Here is an 18,114-nt window from a genome sequence, read left to right as displayed (position 1 = left end):
ACCTTAAATGAATGTTTGATTTTTGCCAATTCTTTTGAAAATGAAATGATGGGGATGTTTGAGTTGGAAAGGCATGAGAAGAATAATAAAGGAAGGTACTACTTGAGGGCAGAGAAAATAACAGAGATGCTGGTTCTGGCTCCCTTTGCCCTGCCCATCACCTTTGCCTTCCTAAAGCTGGTAAGGCAAGTTACTGCTTGGAACACAAGGCAGTTGCCTGGCTGGGTAAGGACCACCAAGAACCCTTGATTGGTTTGTTAGGAAACTCAACTCTGTGATTTCTCTAGGCCAGCTTGGCGGGGTGAGGAGCCTGGAAAGTTGGTTTTACAGATACTTTCTTTAGTATTCTCTAAAAATTAATTTTGACTTGTTAGGATCTAGACTACTTTAGGGTAATTAATCTGCCAAAAGGCACTCTGAGGAAAATTACTCAGAAATTGTGTGCTTCGTTGAGTTGATCTAACCCCCCGACATAACCAAGCCTTTTTCTTTGGGGATTGATTGGTCTACCTTTGGATTTATTCAGTTTCTTTTAACACATTATTGACTGGGGGTTTTTTTGCAGAAACTAATATCTATAATGTTAATACATCTCTGATCAATAATGTGTTAAAATATTACCTCCCGATATATCTTTGAAATTTTGGTGATACAGGAGGTTTGACTCTGAGCTCAAATCTCTAAAGACTGTGGTTAAAAGGGAAGCTTTCCTCCCTTATATCAACCCCCTCTCTGCAACTAAATATCTGTCTTCTTGTTTGTTCCTAGGATGGTTCAGATTCTGCCAGAGGAAACCGAACAAAGCAGGAGAGTGCATGGCTATTCAGGCTGTGGTACAGCTTTGATCACAAGTATCCTTTTTAAGGGGCTTCCCTGTATTTGTGAAACACTGATGATGAAATTCTCTTGTTGTATTGCCAGTGTGACTTCTGATGAGTAAGGAAATATGTGTGCTTGCTACAGATACACCCAGTCCTCTCTTGGGACACATGCAATGGTCATTCAATCACCTCTAGTCATAACGAGCATCTCCCTAGCCAAGAGGAATGTGCACATCATTAGGGTAGCCAGCCCATAGCCTGGTAGACTCAGGTGGCTTTTAAGAGCTTTGCATTCAAGGGAAATATGCCTATGTAGGTAAATTAGTTAAAATTACACTTGAACCATGCTGTGGTCAAGAATGGAAGTGGAGGTTGGCCAGTTAATTCACGTGGGAAGGATTATTCCTATTGGCTGGACCAAATCTGGCCAAGTCTGATCCTGCCTTCATTGGACTACATGCAGGGCAGATTCTATTCCAGTAGATTATCTTGGCCCCAGGTGAGAATTAAAAACCAAAAAGGTACACCTTCATGGTTTCTTAAATTGACATAGTGATCAAAGGGGTAGGTAGCTTATATATGGTCTTTGCAGATTTTGAAGATGTTTAAAATTTTGTATTGACATAAAGAATATATATAGTAAAGTACACAAATCATAAGTGCTCAGTGAGTTATTACAAAATAGGTACACTCATCTATTACCAAACAGGTCACAAAACACAAAATTACCAGTTCCTCTCATGCCACTGGGACTTCCCTGTGGCTCAGTGGTAAAGAACTTGCCTGCCAATGTAGGAGACGTGGGTTGGATCCCTGGGTGGGGAAGATCCCCATGAGAAGGAAAGGGCAACCCACTCCAGTATTCTTGCCTGGAAAATCCCATGGACAGAGGAGCCTGGCAGGCTACAGTCCATGGGTCACAAAGAGTTGGACACAACTTAGCGACTAAACAACAGCAGCAATGGCAAATCCACAGCTAACATCATACTTAGTGGTGAAAAGCTGAAAGCTTTTCCTCTCAGATCTGGAACAAGGCCAGGGTATGTACTCTTGCCACATCTATTCAACACAGTACTGGTAATTCTAACCAGAGCAGTTAAGCAAGAAAAAGAAATAAAATGCATACAAATCAGAAAGGAAGAAGTAAAATTGTCTCTGCAGATGACATGATCTCATATGTAGAAAACCCTAAAGATTGTATCAAGAAACTGTTCAAAGTTTTTAAAGTAAATCATTAAAGTTGCAGGAGATATTATCAGCATACAAAGATCAGTTGCATTTCTATATACTAATAATGAACTATCCAAAAAAGAAATTAAGAAAACAATTCCATTACAGTAACATCAGAAACAATAAAATGCTTAGCAATAAATTTAACCAAGGAGGTGAAGATCTATATATTGCAAATTAAAGAACATTGATAAAAGACATTGAAGAAGACACAAGTAAATGGAAAGATGCCTGTGTTCATGAACTGGAAGAATTAATATTGTTAAAATGTCTGTACTACCCAAAGCAACCTCAGGTTCAGTACAGTCTCTGTCAAAACTCTGATGGCATTTTTCATAGGAAAACCATCCTAGAATTTGTATGAAACCACAGAAGACACTGAATAGCTAAAGCAGTTTTGAGGGAAAAGAACAAAGCTAGAGGCATCACACTTCCTGATTTCAAATTACATTACAAAGGTACAGTAATCAAAAAAGTATGGCAATGACATAAAAACAGACACACAGATCAAGGGAACAGAATAAGAAGCCCAAAAATAAACCCTTGCAAGAACAACAAGGCAAGGATACACAATGGGAATAGGGCAGTCTCTTCAATAAATGGTGTTGGGAAAACTGGATATCCACATGTGAAAGAATGAACCTGGACTTCATCTTATACAACTCACAAAAATCAACTTAAAATGATTAAAAGACTTAAATGTAATACCTTAATCCATAAAACGCCTAGATGAAAACAAAGGGGAAAAGCTCCTTGACATTGATCTTGGCACTGATTTTTTTTTTTGTCTTTGACATCAAAAGCACAGGCAGCAAAAACAAAAATAAACGTGGACTACATAAAACTAAAAAATATCACAGGCACAAGAAGGGAAACCATCAACAAAATTGAAACCATGAAAAAATTGAAAAGAGGCAGAAATGTAAATGAATTAAATTTACCATCCTTCTTAAAAGCTTCTGACTACAGTGTATAAATCAGGAAATAGGCAAAAAATGAAAGTTCTAGGATGAAAAAATTTTTCTAAGCTTAGAATTCTACACCCAAACTATTAATCAAAAATAAGAAAGAACAGTGGCTTTCAAACATGCAAGAATTCCAAAAATTTAGCACCATGAAGCCTCTGGGAGAAGGGGAAAAGTAATGTAAGGATTAAACAAAGCAAAATGCAGCTAAGGGGACACCATTGAAGAAGCAGTGATTTGTTATAAACCAGAAGAAATAAAATCAAAAAGAAATTTTAAAAGATCTTTTTTTTTGCAGGATACTCAAATTTTCTCTACTGACAGAGTTTAAATGACATTGTATTACATTTACTTCAAGAGTGTCCCAACCACTCTGCTTGGTTATAGTGAATAATATTCATAAATTGCATTATTATAAGTGCTGCTTATTGGTTATTAACATTAGGCTCAATCCATAGACAAAGCAGAGATTTGCTTATTAGTTACAGAACGTAAATGTTAAGTATCTCAAGTATAAAAATAATTATAATAAAAATTAGGGAAAAAAATTGAAAAGAGGCAGAAATGTAAATGAATTAAATTTACCATCCTTCTTAAAAGCTTTGACTACAGTGCATAAATCAGGAAATAGGCAAAAAATGTATTCTGTAAAGTTGTAATGGTAAATTACCAGAAAGACTGGGTGGGACAGAGGTTTGATATTTCATTTTTGCCCTTCCAACAACTTGACTATTTAAAATCTGTAGATATTTTTCCCCTTTTAAAAAAACTTCTTAGATGGCCTTTTATGTTTGGGAAGAGGCAGCTTGTCTTTGAATTGCCCAAGACAGGGAAGTGAAAGGCAACCTCCAGCTTCTCTGGGACTCTTGTATTTGTCATTCTGCGAATCCAGCCAATGACAGCTTCTGAGGTGAAGACACAAAAAAACTGATAGGCCTAAAGGGGCTCTTTCTAGGAATAAGGAGAGCAGGCAGAGGGAGCTTGTTCTGTTTATAACGAGTCCCAGCAGAGCCCACACATCTTCCTTTGATGAGTAATTCCCAGCCAGAAGTTTACCCCAGGGTCGCCCTTCCATCTCCTCCGGTTCAGTTCAGTTCAGTTGCTCACTCGTGTCCAACTCCTTGCGACCCCATGAACCGCAGCACGCCAGGCCTCCCTGTCCATCACCAACTCCCGGAGTCTACCCAAACCCATGTCTGTCAAGTCGATGATGCCATCCAACCATCTCATCCTCTGTAGTCCCCTTCTCCTCCCACCCTCAATCTTTCCCAGCGTCAGGGTCTTTTCCAATAAGTCAGCTCTTCGCATCAGGTGGCCAAAGTATTGGAGTTTCAACTTCAACATCAGTCCTTCCAATGAACACCCAGGACTGATCTCCTTTAGGGTGGACTGGTTGGATCTCCTTGCAGTCCAAGGGACTCTCTAGAGTCTTCTCCAATACCACAGTTCAAAAGCATCAATTCTTCGGTGCTCAGCTTTCTTCACAGTCAACTCTCACATCCATACATGACCACTGGAAAAACCATAGCCTTGACTAGACGGACCTTTGTTGGCAAAGTAATGTCTCTCCTTTTGAATATGCTATCTAGGTTGGTCATAACTTTCCTTCCAAGGAGTAAATGTCTTTTAATTTCATGGCTGCAGTCACCATCTGCAGTGATTTTGGAGCCCAGAAAAATAAAGTCAGCCACTGTTTCCACATCTATTTCCCATGAAGTGATGGGACCAGATGTCATGATCTTCGTTTTCTGAATGTTGAGCTTTAAGCCAACTTTTTCATTCTCCTCTTTCACTTTCATCAAGAGGCTTTTTAGTTCCTCTTCACTTTCTGCCATAAGGGTGGTGTCATCTGCATATCTGAGGTTATTGATATTTCTCCTGTCAGTCTTGATTCCAGCTTGTGCTTCCTCTAGCCCAGCGTTTCTCATGATGTACTCTGCATACAAGTTAAATAAGCAGGATGTAGAGCAACATTTTCTCTCTCCTGCTGCTCTGAATGAAGACAGGAAGTGCTAGTGCTTGGAATAGTCATATTCTTGAGTACAGCTGTGACTCCCCATCTGCCTTTAAAGTCTCTTGGCCATTCCTGTATCTGAGCTGATCCTGTTGGTCTCTACCTTTTCCCATTGCTTACTTACACTGGGGATATCAGAAATGGTCCCACCTCCATCATAAAGTGATACATGCTTCATGGTGCTTTCAACACAGGATTCTGCATTTGGTAGCACACATATCCATAGATTGGTAAACCCTGAACCAATTCCCGCAGAACAGTTGACCTTTGTGTTAGAGCAGGGGGCTCAATCAAGGACAGGTTTTCTCCTCAGGGGACATTGGGCGATGTCAGGAGACGTTTTTGTAGTCACACCTAAGGGAGGGGTTGAGAGTGCTCCTGGCATCTAGTGAGTAGAGGCCAGAGATGCTGCTAGTCATCCTACAATGCAGGACAGTCCCCACAGCAAAAGTGATCTGGCCCATGATGCCAGTAATATCAAGGTGGAGAAACTGTTGAGAGAATCTGGGAGAGAGGCAGCAGGTAGAGGGAAGAATAGTCTAGTATGGGAAGGTGGGAGATTGAGGTCTGAATGACCTTCGTGAAGCCATTTTGCCTTGTCCTCTAAGTTCCTGTCCACCTCAAACATTTCCACTGTGTGAGTTCTGAGCAAAGGGGACCCAGGTGCTGTAATATCTCCATTCCAGCTACATGATTTCCTGTTTCCAAAACATGACCTCGTTGTGTGTCAAAAGCTGGAAGGCTGATCAAAACCAAAATTCTCATTCACCATAACAAAGAAGAGAGAAAGGTATTTTAATCAAGTATTTTTAACTGAAAATGGGGAACTGGCAACCTGAAAGTTAATGGTTAACACTTAAGGATGATGGGCTATAGTTTATTCTTGGATTCAGATATTTGCAGACTACAAGTACCATACTTTCTGTATTGTACTGGTAAAATGGGGGAAAGTGGGGTAGAATGCCAGATGATTTACTCCTTGGGATTTCTGAACACATTTTGTTGGGTGTGTGCTTTCTTTGCAGGCAGTTTTCCTTAATTCTCTTTTTTAAAGTTACCTGAAACCCATCCTCACGCACAGTGGCCCCCCATTAACCACCACCCTCCCAGCCTGGTGTGGTTTGCTCGCTCAGTGTCTAACCAGTCCCCAGGTATATGAGGTAAGTACAGCATGGCCGAGTTGCCATGGTAATACTGCAGTTCTGCCATGGCCTTTGCTTTCAGTTGCCACCAAACATGGCAGAGAACAACATCAATGTCTCCTTCACCTAAAGACAGTTGAGCCTTCCAGCTTCCCTAGCCCCTCCTCATATAAAAATGAAATTCCTGTGCCACCTCTGATAAACTGTTTTTAAATTACAAAAAAAAAAAATGGGTCGGATGCTGAGAGCACCATTTCCCTTTGGTTTTGTCAAGTGATTTTTAATGCTTGTGGTGAGTTTTTAATGGAATATGAGCCTAGATAATCTTTTATGTTGGAAGGATACAGACCAATAGATTAAAAAGTTAGTTTTATGATTTCCCATCCCATTTTATTTAATAAATCTTTTATTTGAGTGTGGAATACTTTGCTTAGTTTGGACCTCTGTGTAAAGTGACAGTGTGGGTCATTTGGATGTGTCCTGTCATCAGAAACAAAGGGAAGTTCAGGAAGATCAGGACTTGGTGTCCTGATCTCTTCTGCTTAAGAAGCTCAAAAAAAGGTCTGACTGATCACACTGATTTTGTTTCACTGGGCTTCCTTGTGTCTTGGCCTTCCAGCTCTAGTGTCTTTTAAGCAGTTTCTAAAGCCTTCATTCTTTCTTCGTTTTTATAAGGGCCACTTTTCATGTCTCTGTAATAGTAAAATAACTCACCCACTATTAAAACTTCATATAGATCTTAAAAATTGGAAACTTAACCAGCTATTGCCTCACACCTCAGAGTAAACTCCATATACTTCCAGGCACTTAAATTGAAAGTGCTCCCCTCACCACTTCAAGATTTTGCCCAAGGTTTGCTTCCTGGGGTCATGTTTGGGCTGTGGACTCCCCACAGCCAACCCAAGATGGGGTGACTTGTTCTGCAGGTTAGAACCACCCTCCATACTGCCACTACTGCCTGGGGCTGGGGTCCTGACTGAGGTCTCAGCTCCAGACATGGAGAGGCCTGCTGCTGAGAAAGTGAGAGCAGAAAGTCTTTGTAATTTTAACTGAGAAAGTCAGAGGTGACAGAGTGGAGTGGAGTACTGGCTGAGGGCCTCAGATGAGCCATTCTTTTGACTGTTTGACACACTGTTGGGTAGCCCTCCCCCATCACTTGTAGGACATTTTATACTTAACTGAGGTTCTTTGGGAGATATGGATAGTTTTCATTATTCCTTATTTGTACTTACTCTAAACAAAATTTAGGTTTGAGAACTGCCTAGAAAACAGTGTTCTTCCACTTAATGAAAATGTGCATGTGTGGTAAGTTGCTTCAGTTGTGTCCAACTATTTGTGACCCCATGGACTGTAGCCCACCAGGCTCACCAGAATCCCACCAGAATACCATGGACTCTCCAGGCAAGAATACTGGAGTGGGTTGCCATACTCTCCTCCAGGGGATCTTCCTGACCCAGGGAACGAACCCATGTCTCTTTCATCTCCTTTGTTGGCAAGTAGATTCTTTACCACTAGCACCACCTGTGGCTATTTAAATGCACAAATTACCACAATGCTCTTGCAGGTGTCTGCAGGGTTATTTGGTCACATTTCCAGAGCAGCCCTCACTGGAAAGCTAGTTATGTAATTACCCAAGCCTCAGCTGAACAAAAATTTGTTGATCCTGTCATCTGGAATTAGAGGGGGTGGGATGGTTTTATCATCTGCAGAGAACATTCCTTAAGCATCAATCTGGAAATCCTCCACTGGGTTTTATTGCATCCCTGTTTCTGAGTGACCATTCCCAGGGTACTGTTTGTCTGGGCTTGGGGGTTTCATTGTGGAGTGGGTCACCATCCAGTCTTGTTTCCTCCTGTCGGTGAACTTTGGCCCTGCTTCCCACTGTGATGGGTCAGGGTGGGCCATCCCGGAGCTCCCATTGAGGAGCTCTGTGCTGCTGAGGGGGTGGCTTGGCTCCATTTGCGGAATTCCCCGTGCATGCAATTGTTCTGTCTGTGTTCCTCTCTGTCTCCACATGACTCCAAACCTCAAAATAGCAAAATATGTGCCAGGAGAGTCTCCTCCTCAACGCTGGGAGCTAAGGAGCCCTGGGAGAAAGATTCTGACAGAGATAAACAAAAACATTACTTAGCATGTGTATGAATGGGAGAAATGGAGCATGCTAAAATAGGGAACATGATGCCATCTGTTGTTAAAGAAACCATCACAGAGCAGATGGGGGTTCAGGACTTTGTGAACAACTAATGGAGATGGGGGAATGCGGCAGGTTAGAGTGAGTTTTAGAATTATACTTTGCCTGACTAGAGGATTTTTATTGAACTGTACATTGGTACCCTGCCTCATTCCAGTGAGTACTGGAGGCAGAAGGCAAGAGGATTCGTGTGCTTGGCTGTTCAAAGCCCTGGTTAAGTGGGGTGATGCTGTGGAGAGTGGAGAACCCAACGTCACTAAGAAACAATGCAGAAAACAAGCACATGCTTGTCACCAGTACATGCCCAGAGATGGGCCAGGATAGGAGAGGTGAGGCAGGTAGAACCCAAGGGTCTTCCCTGGGTCAGTGCATTTAACAGATATCTCCTATATGAGGTCTTGGTGGCTCAGATGGTACAGAATCTGCTTGCAATGCAGGAGACGTGGGTTCAGTCCCTGGGTTGGGAAGATCCCCTGGAGAAGGGAATGGCAACCCACTCCAGTATTCTTGTCTGGAGAATCCCATGGACAGAGGAACCTGGTGGACTGTAGTCCATTGAGTCACAGAGTGGCATGCTCAGTTGTGTCCAGCTCTTTGTGTCCCCATGGACTGTAGCCCACCAGACTCCTCTGTCCATGAAATTTTACAGGCAAGAATACTGGGGTGGGTAGCCATTCCCGTCTCCAGGGGATCTTCCCAACTAAGGGATCAAACCCAAGTCTCCTGTATTGCAGGCGAATTCTTTACCTCTTAGTCACCAGGGAATCTATCGAGTCACAGAGAGTCAAACACAACTGAGCGACTAACACTTTTCACTTTCCTATGAGGTCAGCAGCTCAAGGAAGGGTGCCAGGAAGAGGAGGGAGGTCAGTACTGTTTGGTGGTTACTCACATAGATGAGGATCCCAGGCCTGAACATGGGAGTGTGACTGAACCTCTGGCTGAGTGGGGACCATGTGGCTGTCAGGGAGGCAGATTCGGCATCCTGCACCAAGAAGACCCTCTCAGGTAGAGGCCAAAGGATTTCTGATGTGCTTTGAAGGTAGGTTGGAAATAGGAAAGAAAGAACCATTTACCTGGAGCAGCTTGGAACCATGTGTTTGCCATTTAAGGAAGATGTTCCTAGTATTTGACGGCCTTGCAGGGTGGGTGGGAGGTGGGCGGCAGTGCAGGGAGTGCACCACCCCTCACTGCCTGTAAAACCATCCAGTGGGTGAAAGGTTGTGTCTGACCCCACGCAGCTTCCTGACGCTCTCCCTGTAGTCTTATAGTTTCAAGTGGCTGCCACTTGGCTAATTTAGCCTGCTTTACTCAGCCTTGTCTGTTCTGTTACCACCACTGCTTAGCATGAGATGCCTGCCAGTCCTGTTCCCCAATGGGGTAATTTTTCACATCCTTTTTGTGGGAAGAACCCGTTTACTGGCAGCATAAATCCTAACTTGTTTCCAAGCAGCCAGACAACCTCGGGCAGATCCCATGGGGTCTCTCCAGTTTTCTTCTCTGTGACCTGAGTGTGTGCGCCCTTCACAGGGAAGGGGCAGGGATCAAATGAGAGCTTTTGTGACATTTGTGACAGGCGGACAATAGATGCTCAAGAAAACGTCCCCTCCCCCTCAGTCCCTCACTTCATCTACCTTAGGGCTTCCTTCCCATTAGGATGTTTCTGTGGGGATGGGAAGGAAATCCTAATCAAGGCTGATCCTCTTCCTCAATTGCTTAGTAGGACAAAGAGCAATTTAAATATAAACCAGATGGGTTTAGGATGGTTTGTGTAGAACAGAAGTCCACCCCACCTCCCAGAATACTTTCCCAGAAAAGAGAAGACCCAAAATCTAATTTGCAGGACCTTACCTATTCGTTTCTTGTTGGGTTGAAAGTGAAAGTGTTGGTCGCTCAGTCATGTCAGACTCTTTTACGACCCCGTGGACTGTAGCCTGCCAGGCTCCTCTGTCCATGTGATTCTCCAGGCAAGAATACTGGAATGAGTGGTCATTCCCTTCTCCAGGGGATTTTCCCAACCCAGGGATCAAACTCGTATCTCCTGCATTGCAGGAGAATTCTTCACCACTGAGCCACAAGAGAGGCTGAAAATCCAGACTAATCACCTTTTCTTTCCTTTTGTTACTTTTTGTCCCTATGCTATCAGGCATTTAAAATCAGAACTACTCACTGGTCTTCAAAGTCCTGGTTCAGCAATAGTCTTACATGGGCTAGCACTCTAGAGTTTACACTCAGTTATCACACTAGGGGCTCAAGGCAGGCCAGTTTTATGATCCGCATTTTCAGATAAGGAGTTGGGGCTGGCTTTGGCCCAGGAAGATATTGGTCTCCCATTTGTGGTTGATGTGGTTGGTGATGTTGCTGTTGTTTGCTGCACTTTTCAGAACCAAGAGCCACTGAGAGAGGAAGACTCTGATTTCATCCTGACCGAGGGCGACCTCACCTTGACCTTCGGGGATAGCACAGTGACTGCGAACGGCTCCTCAGGTTCCCACACGGCCTCCATGAGCCTCGAGGGTGGTCGGAGAATGAAGAGCAGCTCTGAGGAGGTGCTGGAACGAGACCTGGGAATGGGAGACCAAAAGGTTTCCAGCCGGGGCACCCGCCTGGTGTTCCCCCTGGAGGATAGTGTGCGCCTTCCCGCCCAGAGCCCTGAGTGATGGGGTGGGGGAGGACCCACTGGCGGGTTGAGGATGGCTGCAAGCCCCAGCATTGTTGAGATGGGGCCTTGACTGAATGGAACTAACACTTCTGTTTTATTGGGGTCTGAAGATATCTTATTTAAAATTTCAGCCAAGATGCAGCTGGTAGGGTGAAAGTGTCTCTAAATCAAGGCAAATGCAGACCTATTCCCACTTTTTTCACATTGTAGTGCACTGTTCAGAGTTAAACAAATAGCATGCTTTAACGCTGTCTTCATTCATTCACCTGCAGATCTGAATAAGGTGTGGCAGGTGGTGGGGGTTCCTCCCAGGAGAGGCTTCGTATCCAGACACAGCGGTGTAGGTTTCATTGGCTATAGGCATACAAGGAGAGAACAGGCTAAGATTGTGAAGGATGGCAGTTGCTATTAGATCTCCAAGGACGGTGAGAAACTGGTGTTAAATGGACAGAAAACATGAGAAAGCAATTTGACTGGAGGTTCTAGCAACAAGGTTGTGTGACTGCACCCTCCTATCAGGATTCCTGCCCCTTTTTGACTCCCCATGTTTATTCTAGACTGAAGACTGGAAAATATGTCCATGAACATTTCAACATGGAGGAATGAATTCCAATTCCTTCTCTGGAAATCTCCATAAGGAAGAAGTTACTGGAATGTTTGAAACCAAAGGCAAAATAGTGTTATACTGTTGTTTTTAACTAATCTGAGTACAGGAGAAACTGTTTAGAAACTGATGGTGATATCACTGCAAAAATCTGTAAGTTCTCAAGGTATTCCATATGAGCTGACTGCCTGGGAAATAATGAATAGGATTGGGTTTTACTGTGGCTTTAGAAATAACACCACAATTTGTGGGATGCAGTCTTATCTATGAAAGAGAAAGCAGCAAGAAGCCTAAGAGGCAACAGGCTAGTGTTCAGAGGGAAGAAATCTCACTGCAAACAAAATTAACTGCAAAGAAAATACAAGATAGTATTCTAATGACTGAGTAGAATTCCAAATTTTGAGTTCATAAATGCATGAGATTTCAGTGGCCACATGAGGAATCAGAGGTGAGTCAATGGAGAGTTAAGCATTATTCAACCTGGTGGAAGGTTGGAAGGTTCTGTCGACTATTGTAGACAGCTTGAGTCTGGATGTCTTGACATTGAATGCCATGTAGAGAAGGGCCATTTTCATGGTATCTGGGGAGCCTTGTACCAACTTAATGTGTAAGTGTGGTTTAAAATTTAGGTTTTTGTCAAGAGTTTGGGTTCTTTATAGATGAGCTATTTCACCTGCCCACACCTGTAGTAGTGAAATACTGAAAGAACTCTTAGAAACTAGGCTAGCAAGTCTTCCTATGCTTCAGTGAGAGCCTATTTGAAAACCCAATTTCTAAAAAAAAAATGCTTTCATAAAATGTGGGCATTTTTCTTATTATGGCAGATAAAATATTGGCCCATTTCAGTCTAGGACACTCATAATGAAATCAATCATTTAATCTTTTTAGCTGACATAATTTTTAAATAAGACATTGCTTGACACTTTGTTTTTTAATTGATAAATTGTGCAAACCAGGAAAACTTTATTATTAGGCTTAGTCATATGAAATTACTGATTTTCAACCATTTAAGAAAACAGAAATGGCAGTTTCATATGATTCAACATAATATAAATTAATCATTTTTATTCCCTTCTTTCCTTTGTATCTAAAGTCCATTTTGATTTTATGGTCCACCAAGGACTTCCCTGGTGGCTCAGACAGTAAAGCACCTGTCTACAGTGCGGGAGACCCAGGTTCAAACCCTGGGTTGGGAAGATCCCCTGGAGAAGGAAATGGCAACCCACTCCAGTACTATTGCCTGGAAAATCCCATGGACAGAGGAGCCTGGTAGGCTACAGTCTATAGGGTCGCAAAGAGTTGGACATGACTTCACTTTCACTTTCACAGGCTTTGTACTCTCCACTGCAAACATTTTATTCTAACCTGCTTAAATATAAGTAAACGGAGATTTGCTGAGCCTAAAACTTAGCTAGATTTGTAGTTATTTGGTTAGATTTTTTTTCATTCAGTGAATCATTAAGTCACTGACCTGTGGTCCTAATTTTTGTTTGCAAGATGTGGAGATTAATCCTGACTTTACCAGGGGTCCTAGGAAGTGAGTTCACTTATTAAAAAACTTCCACCTCTCAGAAGTATCTTGCCTATGCTGAGTGACAAAAAAGTAATGTGCCACAAAGGCCGAAACCTCTTCACTCAGGGCCAAGTATTTGCTGCCAATCTGGCAGAAATCAGATCGAAACTGCTAAGTAATGGTGCAGCCATCTAAAGAAAGTTCCCCCAAGAGAGGGTGATCCCAAGTCATCTTAGAAACATGTTTGTTCTGGGTTGGGGGGGGGTGGCATTTCAGTAGTCAAAAGCTCTAGAGCACAGGTTCTCATACCTGGCTGCACATTAAGATTACTTGGCCAGTTTTTACAAATACTGAAGCCAAGGCCCTACCCTCAGAGATTCAGATTCAGTAGGTTGGTGCCTGGCTGCCATGTTTTGTTGTGGATCCTTAAGAATTCTAATGTGCAGCTAGGATTGAGAGCCTCTAGTCTAGAACTTGCAGTGGACCCTATCTAGAACCTTAAAGAAATGGTCTAGGAAAGAACATTTTAAATTGTTAGTCATGTGGAACAAACAGGGTTGATCAGCAAAACAGAGAGGGTAGTTGTGAGAGTTTCGTGCTAATAATCTTGGCAGAAGTCAAGAACATACTTTGTAAAGTACAACTGAAAAGGTCACTTTTGAAAATCTTAGAGCATGAGAGGGAGAGATGGGTAACTAGAGTGTATATATGGGGGAGATTAAAAATTGTCATCTTTGCTCCTATTTGTTGGGGGGAAAGGGGGTTTTGTCTTAACTGGACTGCTGACTAGTCAAATGTGACAGTTTCTGAGATGCTATCTTTGCAGTTTAACCTGATAGTATACTAATAGTCCCTTTCACAGTCAAGTGAACTTTCTCTTCACATTTTGCTTGTACTCATGCCTGCATCCATGCTGGACTCCTCAAAATAAGAATGGACCCATTCATTGCCAGAGCAAAGTAACCATATTACTTGGAAAGTTGTGATCAATCTGCTGTCTGATGTGGCAGTGGTGTCAGTAGCAGGTAATTAAGGAGATGCAAACTTTTGTATAGCACCAACAGAGGAGAGACAAAACCACCTGCAAATCCTTTTCATGCTCTTTTTGAGGACTACAAGGAGAATTGAACTAAAGAAGGAAATTTGGAATTTAAAGAAGGCTGTATTTCTTCCTAGGAAACAGGCATAGGAAGGGCATATGTGATTAAATGGACTCTGGCCATCAGGGTACTTATTGGAGTGACCAGAAAAACAAGCATTGATGTCCTGCAGCCAAAAATCACACTGTGACATCAAATGTTTCATCAAGTAAACAGCAAGGAGCTCTTTAGGCTGTGTCCTCTAGACCTGAAAATGTCCTCCATGGTTCAGTCAACAAATATTTCTGTAGAAAACCTGAAAAAATGTTCTCTCAGCTATCCATGAACATTTCAGTCTAGGGCAAACAAGTAATGTTTGTTTCAAAAACAGAAGTCTGTTTCACGCACACATGCCCAAGCCCCATCATAGCTCCCCCTTTCTTTGTCCTCAGCGGAAGTTAATGTTTTCATGTCAGCTATCTAATGTGAACAAAATGACTTCTAAATATAGAAACACTGCTGATGCACTTAGGTGAAATTGCTGGCAGGGCAAACAAGCAACTCATTGTGGGGGAGTCATCCTCTTGGAAACCTACCTTGGTACCCATTGTGAGCTCTAAGAGGTGGATCAGAAAGCTGATTTTCCCAGCTGCTATAAATTGGAACCTGGACTGAGGGCATCAGGAAAGTCAGCTTGTTGATTCAGTAACTATATGACTTCTTTTTCCGCTTCAGAAATGGGGCATTTGACAGGTTTCATGCTTGCTTTTTGATGTTGCTTCTGTAGATGAGTTAGTGAAGGAGCTAGTCTGTCAAATACTGTCATTGAATTCTGATCCTTTCTGTGTTTTTAACTGACAATCTGACTCACCAGTGTCAATTGCTGCATTCTGATACAGGTACAGTAAATTGAGGGCATTTCGTGACCAAGACTTACAGTTTAGAAACAACCCACCTGAATGCTGCTTTCACCATGTGGATACCTGAAAAGACCTCCCCTCTTTCTAAAACCTAATAAGAACAATCTACAGAGAAGTATTCTGGAAACCAATGCTAGTGTCTAATGAGGAAAAGCAAGTAGGCTCTTTGACAATCCTTTCAAAACAAAACCTAGAAATAAACCATTTTTCTTCCAGTTCTGAGTTTCATAAGCAGAGCTTCTGTAAATTAACAAACCCATTTGTCAGCCAGTGATAGCAGAAGTTGTAAAGAGCAAAACCAAAGTTTTTGATGTTTTATTTTTGTAAGCAGGGTATACTCTAACCATGGCCTACATGGCACACACAGGCAGCCAGTTTTCTGCTACATGACCCTTGGAGAAAATGACAAGGAGGGCTTGCCTGTTCTGCTGCCTTTTGAAAAGGTCTGAAATAGACACAAGAGCACTTAGGAGAGGTCACTTTCTTACCCTGACGGCCACCTTTTCGAAAAGCTTCACAGAACTGCCAAGTGTCACGGTCAGCTTGACTTTTGGCCAGTGGAAAATTATCTGGGTGGGCCTGTATGTGTCGGAGGAACTCAGATGGAAAAGGACTTGGAAACATCATGAAGAACTCTACATCTGCTGTCTAAAGCACTTCAAACAAGTTAAGATCCCAGTGTCAGTGGGTGAGTGTCTTAACTGCATGGACATTTGGGGGTTGACTTTAGTTATGGTATTCCAGCTGTGAACTTTGGAGAAGCAATGGGGTGGTTTTTCAGTCATGTGGGTGTTAAGTCTATGGGTTTGGAATCTGTCACTGAAATCACTCATTCAAAAGTATGACTTCATAGTAGGGTCACTTAGGTTTGTTTTTTACATAAAATACATCTGGTATTTCTTAGGAAGTTTTACTCTGTCCATTAAAATGATTAAATGGGGAGGTCACCAAGATTCATTTAATAGCTGAAAAGCAGTTTTTTAAATAGACTAGGATGAATTTAATAAGGTCTGATGTGACCTTCAGGGGAATTTTTTTATAGAGAGCCTCCATACTGTAATTGGGGAAATTTTTGTCTTTTACTTCCATTCAATAGTAGCAAACTGGTGGTTTTATAAAATTAACATAGTGTGTTATATAAACATGTTATATAAAATAATATTAAAACATGTCTAACTGTGAAAACGTGAAGACGGAGTTATCAGCAACCTTTATGTGCAATAAAGAAAACTGGAGTTAGGCCCCCAATGTGTTCCCTCTCCCTAGCATTTTACTTAATGTTGCCTTTGTGTATATGTTTAGATTGATATTGTAAAGCTAGCTACATGTTTTCCTGCCCTTTACTTATATTTAACACATTTTTCTCAAAGCCTTTTTCTTTCCCTTTTTTTTTAACAAAAATCAAAATAAAAAGATTAACTGGCTGAGCTCATCTCGTTTCATATTTTTAAAAGTGTTGTCCATTAGTAGAGGAATGCAGTATGGGCCTGTTCTTAGTTTGTTTCTTTCCCACACAGAGAGGTTCTGTTTTGGGTGGAAGCTATTCCTCTCCAACTTCATTTAAAACAGAGATGGACAAATTACAGTGGCCCCTGGATCAAATCCAGTCTACTGGTTGTTTTTGTAAATAAAGTTTTATTGGCATACACTCTACTCACTCATTTTGTCTGTGACTGCTTTCATGCAGAGCTGAGTTGTAAGGGCACTGAACAACTAGCGCTCATAAAGCCTGAGCTATTTACTATTAGAGTCTTCTCAGAAAAGGCTTTTCCTGACCGCTAATTTAGATGCTTGAAAAATTTTTAAAGATTGGATCTAAAAAATCACAGCAACACTTTTAGACTTTAAAAATGTGCCTTTGAGTTAAACACTTGGAACCTGTGACTTCTCCCAGCCTGCAAACATCCTTAACAGGCTTTGAGAGTTGGTGAATTGCTAAGATTCTTGAGCTTCCTACAGTTTCTCTCATAGTCCTTGTATTCCTCTATATGTAGACTAACTGCTCCCTAAATCATGCAGTTGAACTACATCGTAAAATCTGCTCCCTAGCAAAATAAAGCAAAAATAAATCTTGTCATTAACAGTGACTCCAGAATCATTTAATAGTATAATTACAAAAACATCAGAACAATTTAAAAGCAAACATTTCTTTCAGTTCATTAGGGTTCTCCCACCCAAGGAAATTACTTTTAAAAAATCCATTTAGGGGTGGGGGCCAGGGGAGCTATTTGAAGAAGAGCTGGATGAGTCAGATTTTAAAATATACCCCCCAGATCTTTTATTTTATATTAAGTAATTTAATCAAGATACACAGGACTGCACTTGGCCCGTCTTCACATTGATGTTTTGTCCAGGCACCTGCTGATGGGAAATGGTACCAAATCACGTCTCTTCTTTGTTCTGAGAACGCCTTGTTGAATTGACTCCAACAGAGGCAGGGTCAGGCTGGGAACTAAAGCTCTTCCTATTTTATTGCCATAATTATCTGCATTGCACTGTCACTTCCTTACTGGAAATTTCGTTTCAATCAATGTGTCAGTCATTATTTAACAGCTCATGATATTCCTGTTCCAACTGCACAGCAGTTGGTACCAAGTCAAGCCCCAGTCTCTGACAGTGTGATAGATTGCCCCCACAGTGTGGCTTCTTCCAACGCTGGGACAACATGCTGAGTGTCCCGGTTTATGGTGACTGACCTGGAAGGAAAGAAACAAAGGATGTTTGAACTTCAGAACACAGAAATCCATAGATGGAAAGCCTGTTGAACTTTGACAATATAAGGTCTCTTAAATATGAAACCTGTAATCTTCCCTACCTAAGCTGCATTATCCAATGCTGTAAATCCATACAGAATCAGTATTTATAACTTCTGCTTGTGACCCAAGAGGCATTTAGGGAGGATAGACAGGAAAAAGATGGGGGCTCCTCTTCTAGTGTGACTGCTTTCTGCAGCTGCTGCTGTGGAGTGCTTAT

The 18,114-nt window shown here is 41.9% G+C and overlaps 2 protein-coding genes across 4 annotated transcripts in view; one reads left to right on the top strand and one right to left on the bottom strand.

Annotated features, from left to right (window-relative positions):
- The window catches only part of SLC9A7 (solute carrier family 9 member A7), a 171,762-nt gene extending 159,905 nt beyond the window's left edge, over positions 1-11,857 (top strand). For both annotated transcript variants that reach the window (XM_018043844.1, XM_018043843.1), the window contains 3 exons: positions 769-851; positions 6,085-6,190; positions 10,748-11,857. In XM_018043844.1, the coding sequence (XP_017899333.1) occupies positions 769-851; positions 6,085-6,190; positions 10,748-11,023 (465 nt within the window). In that variant the 3' untranslated portion in view covers positions 11,024-11,857. The remainder of the gene's footprint in view (positions 1-768; positions 852-6,084; positions 6,191-10,747) is intronic.
- The window catches only part of CHST7 (carbohydrate sulfotransferase 7), a 77,688-nt gene that overhangs the window by 33,094 nt on the left and 26,480 nt on the right, over positions 1-18,114 (bottom strand). The window contains exon 2 of one of the 2 annotated variants that reach the window (XM_018043845.1): positions 14,252-17,837. The exons of the other annotated variant lie outside the window; for it this stretch is intronic. The gene's annotated coding sequence lies outside the window, so the exon portion shown is untranslated. Of the gene's footprint in view, positions 1-14,251; positions 17,838-18,114 lie in introns of those variants that run through there. 2 annotated transcript variants of the gene reach the window in all.

This window comes from Capra hircus, assembly GCF_001704415.2.
Source record: "Capra hircus breed San Clemente chromosome X unlocalized genomic scaffold, ASM170441v1, whole genome shotgun sequence".
NCBI lineage: Eukaryota > Metazoa > Chordata > Mammalia > Artiodactyla > Bovidae > Capra > Capra hircus.
This window is presented reverse-complemented; position numbering and strand designations above follow the sequence as displayed.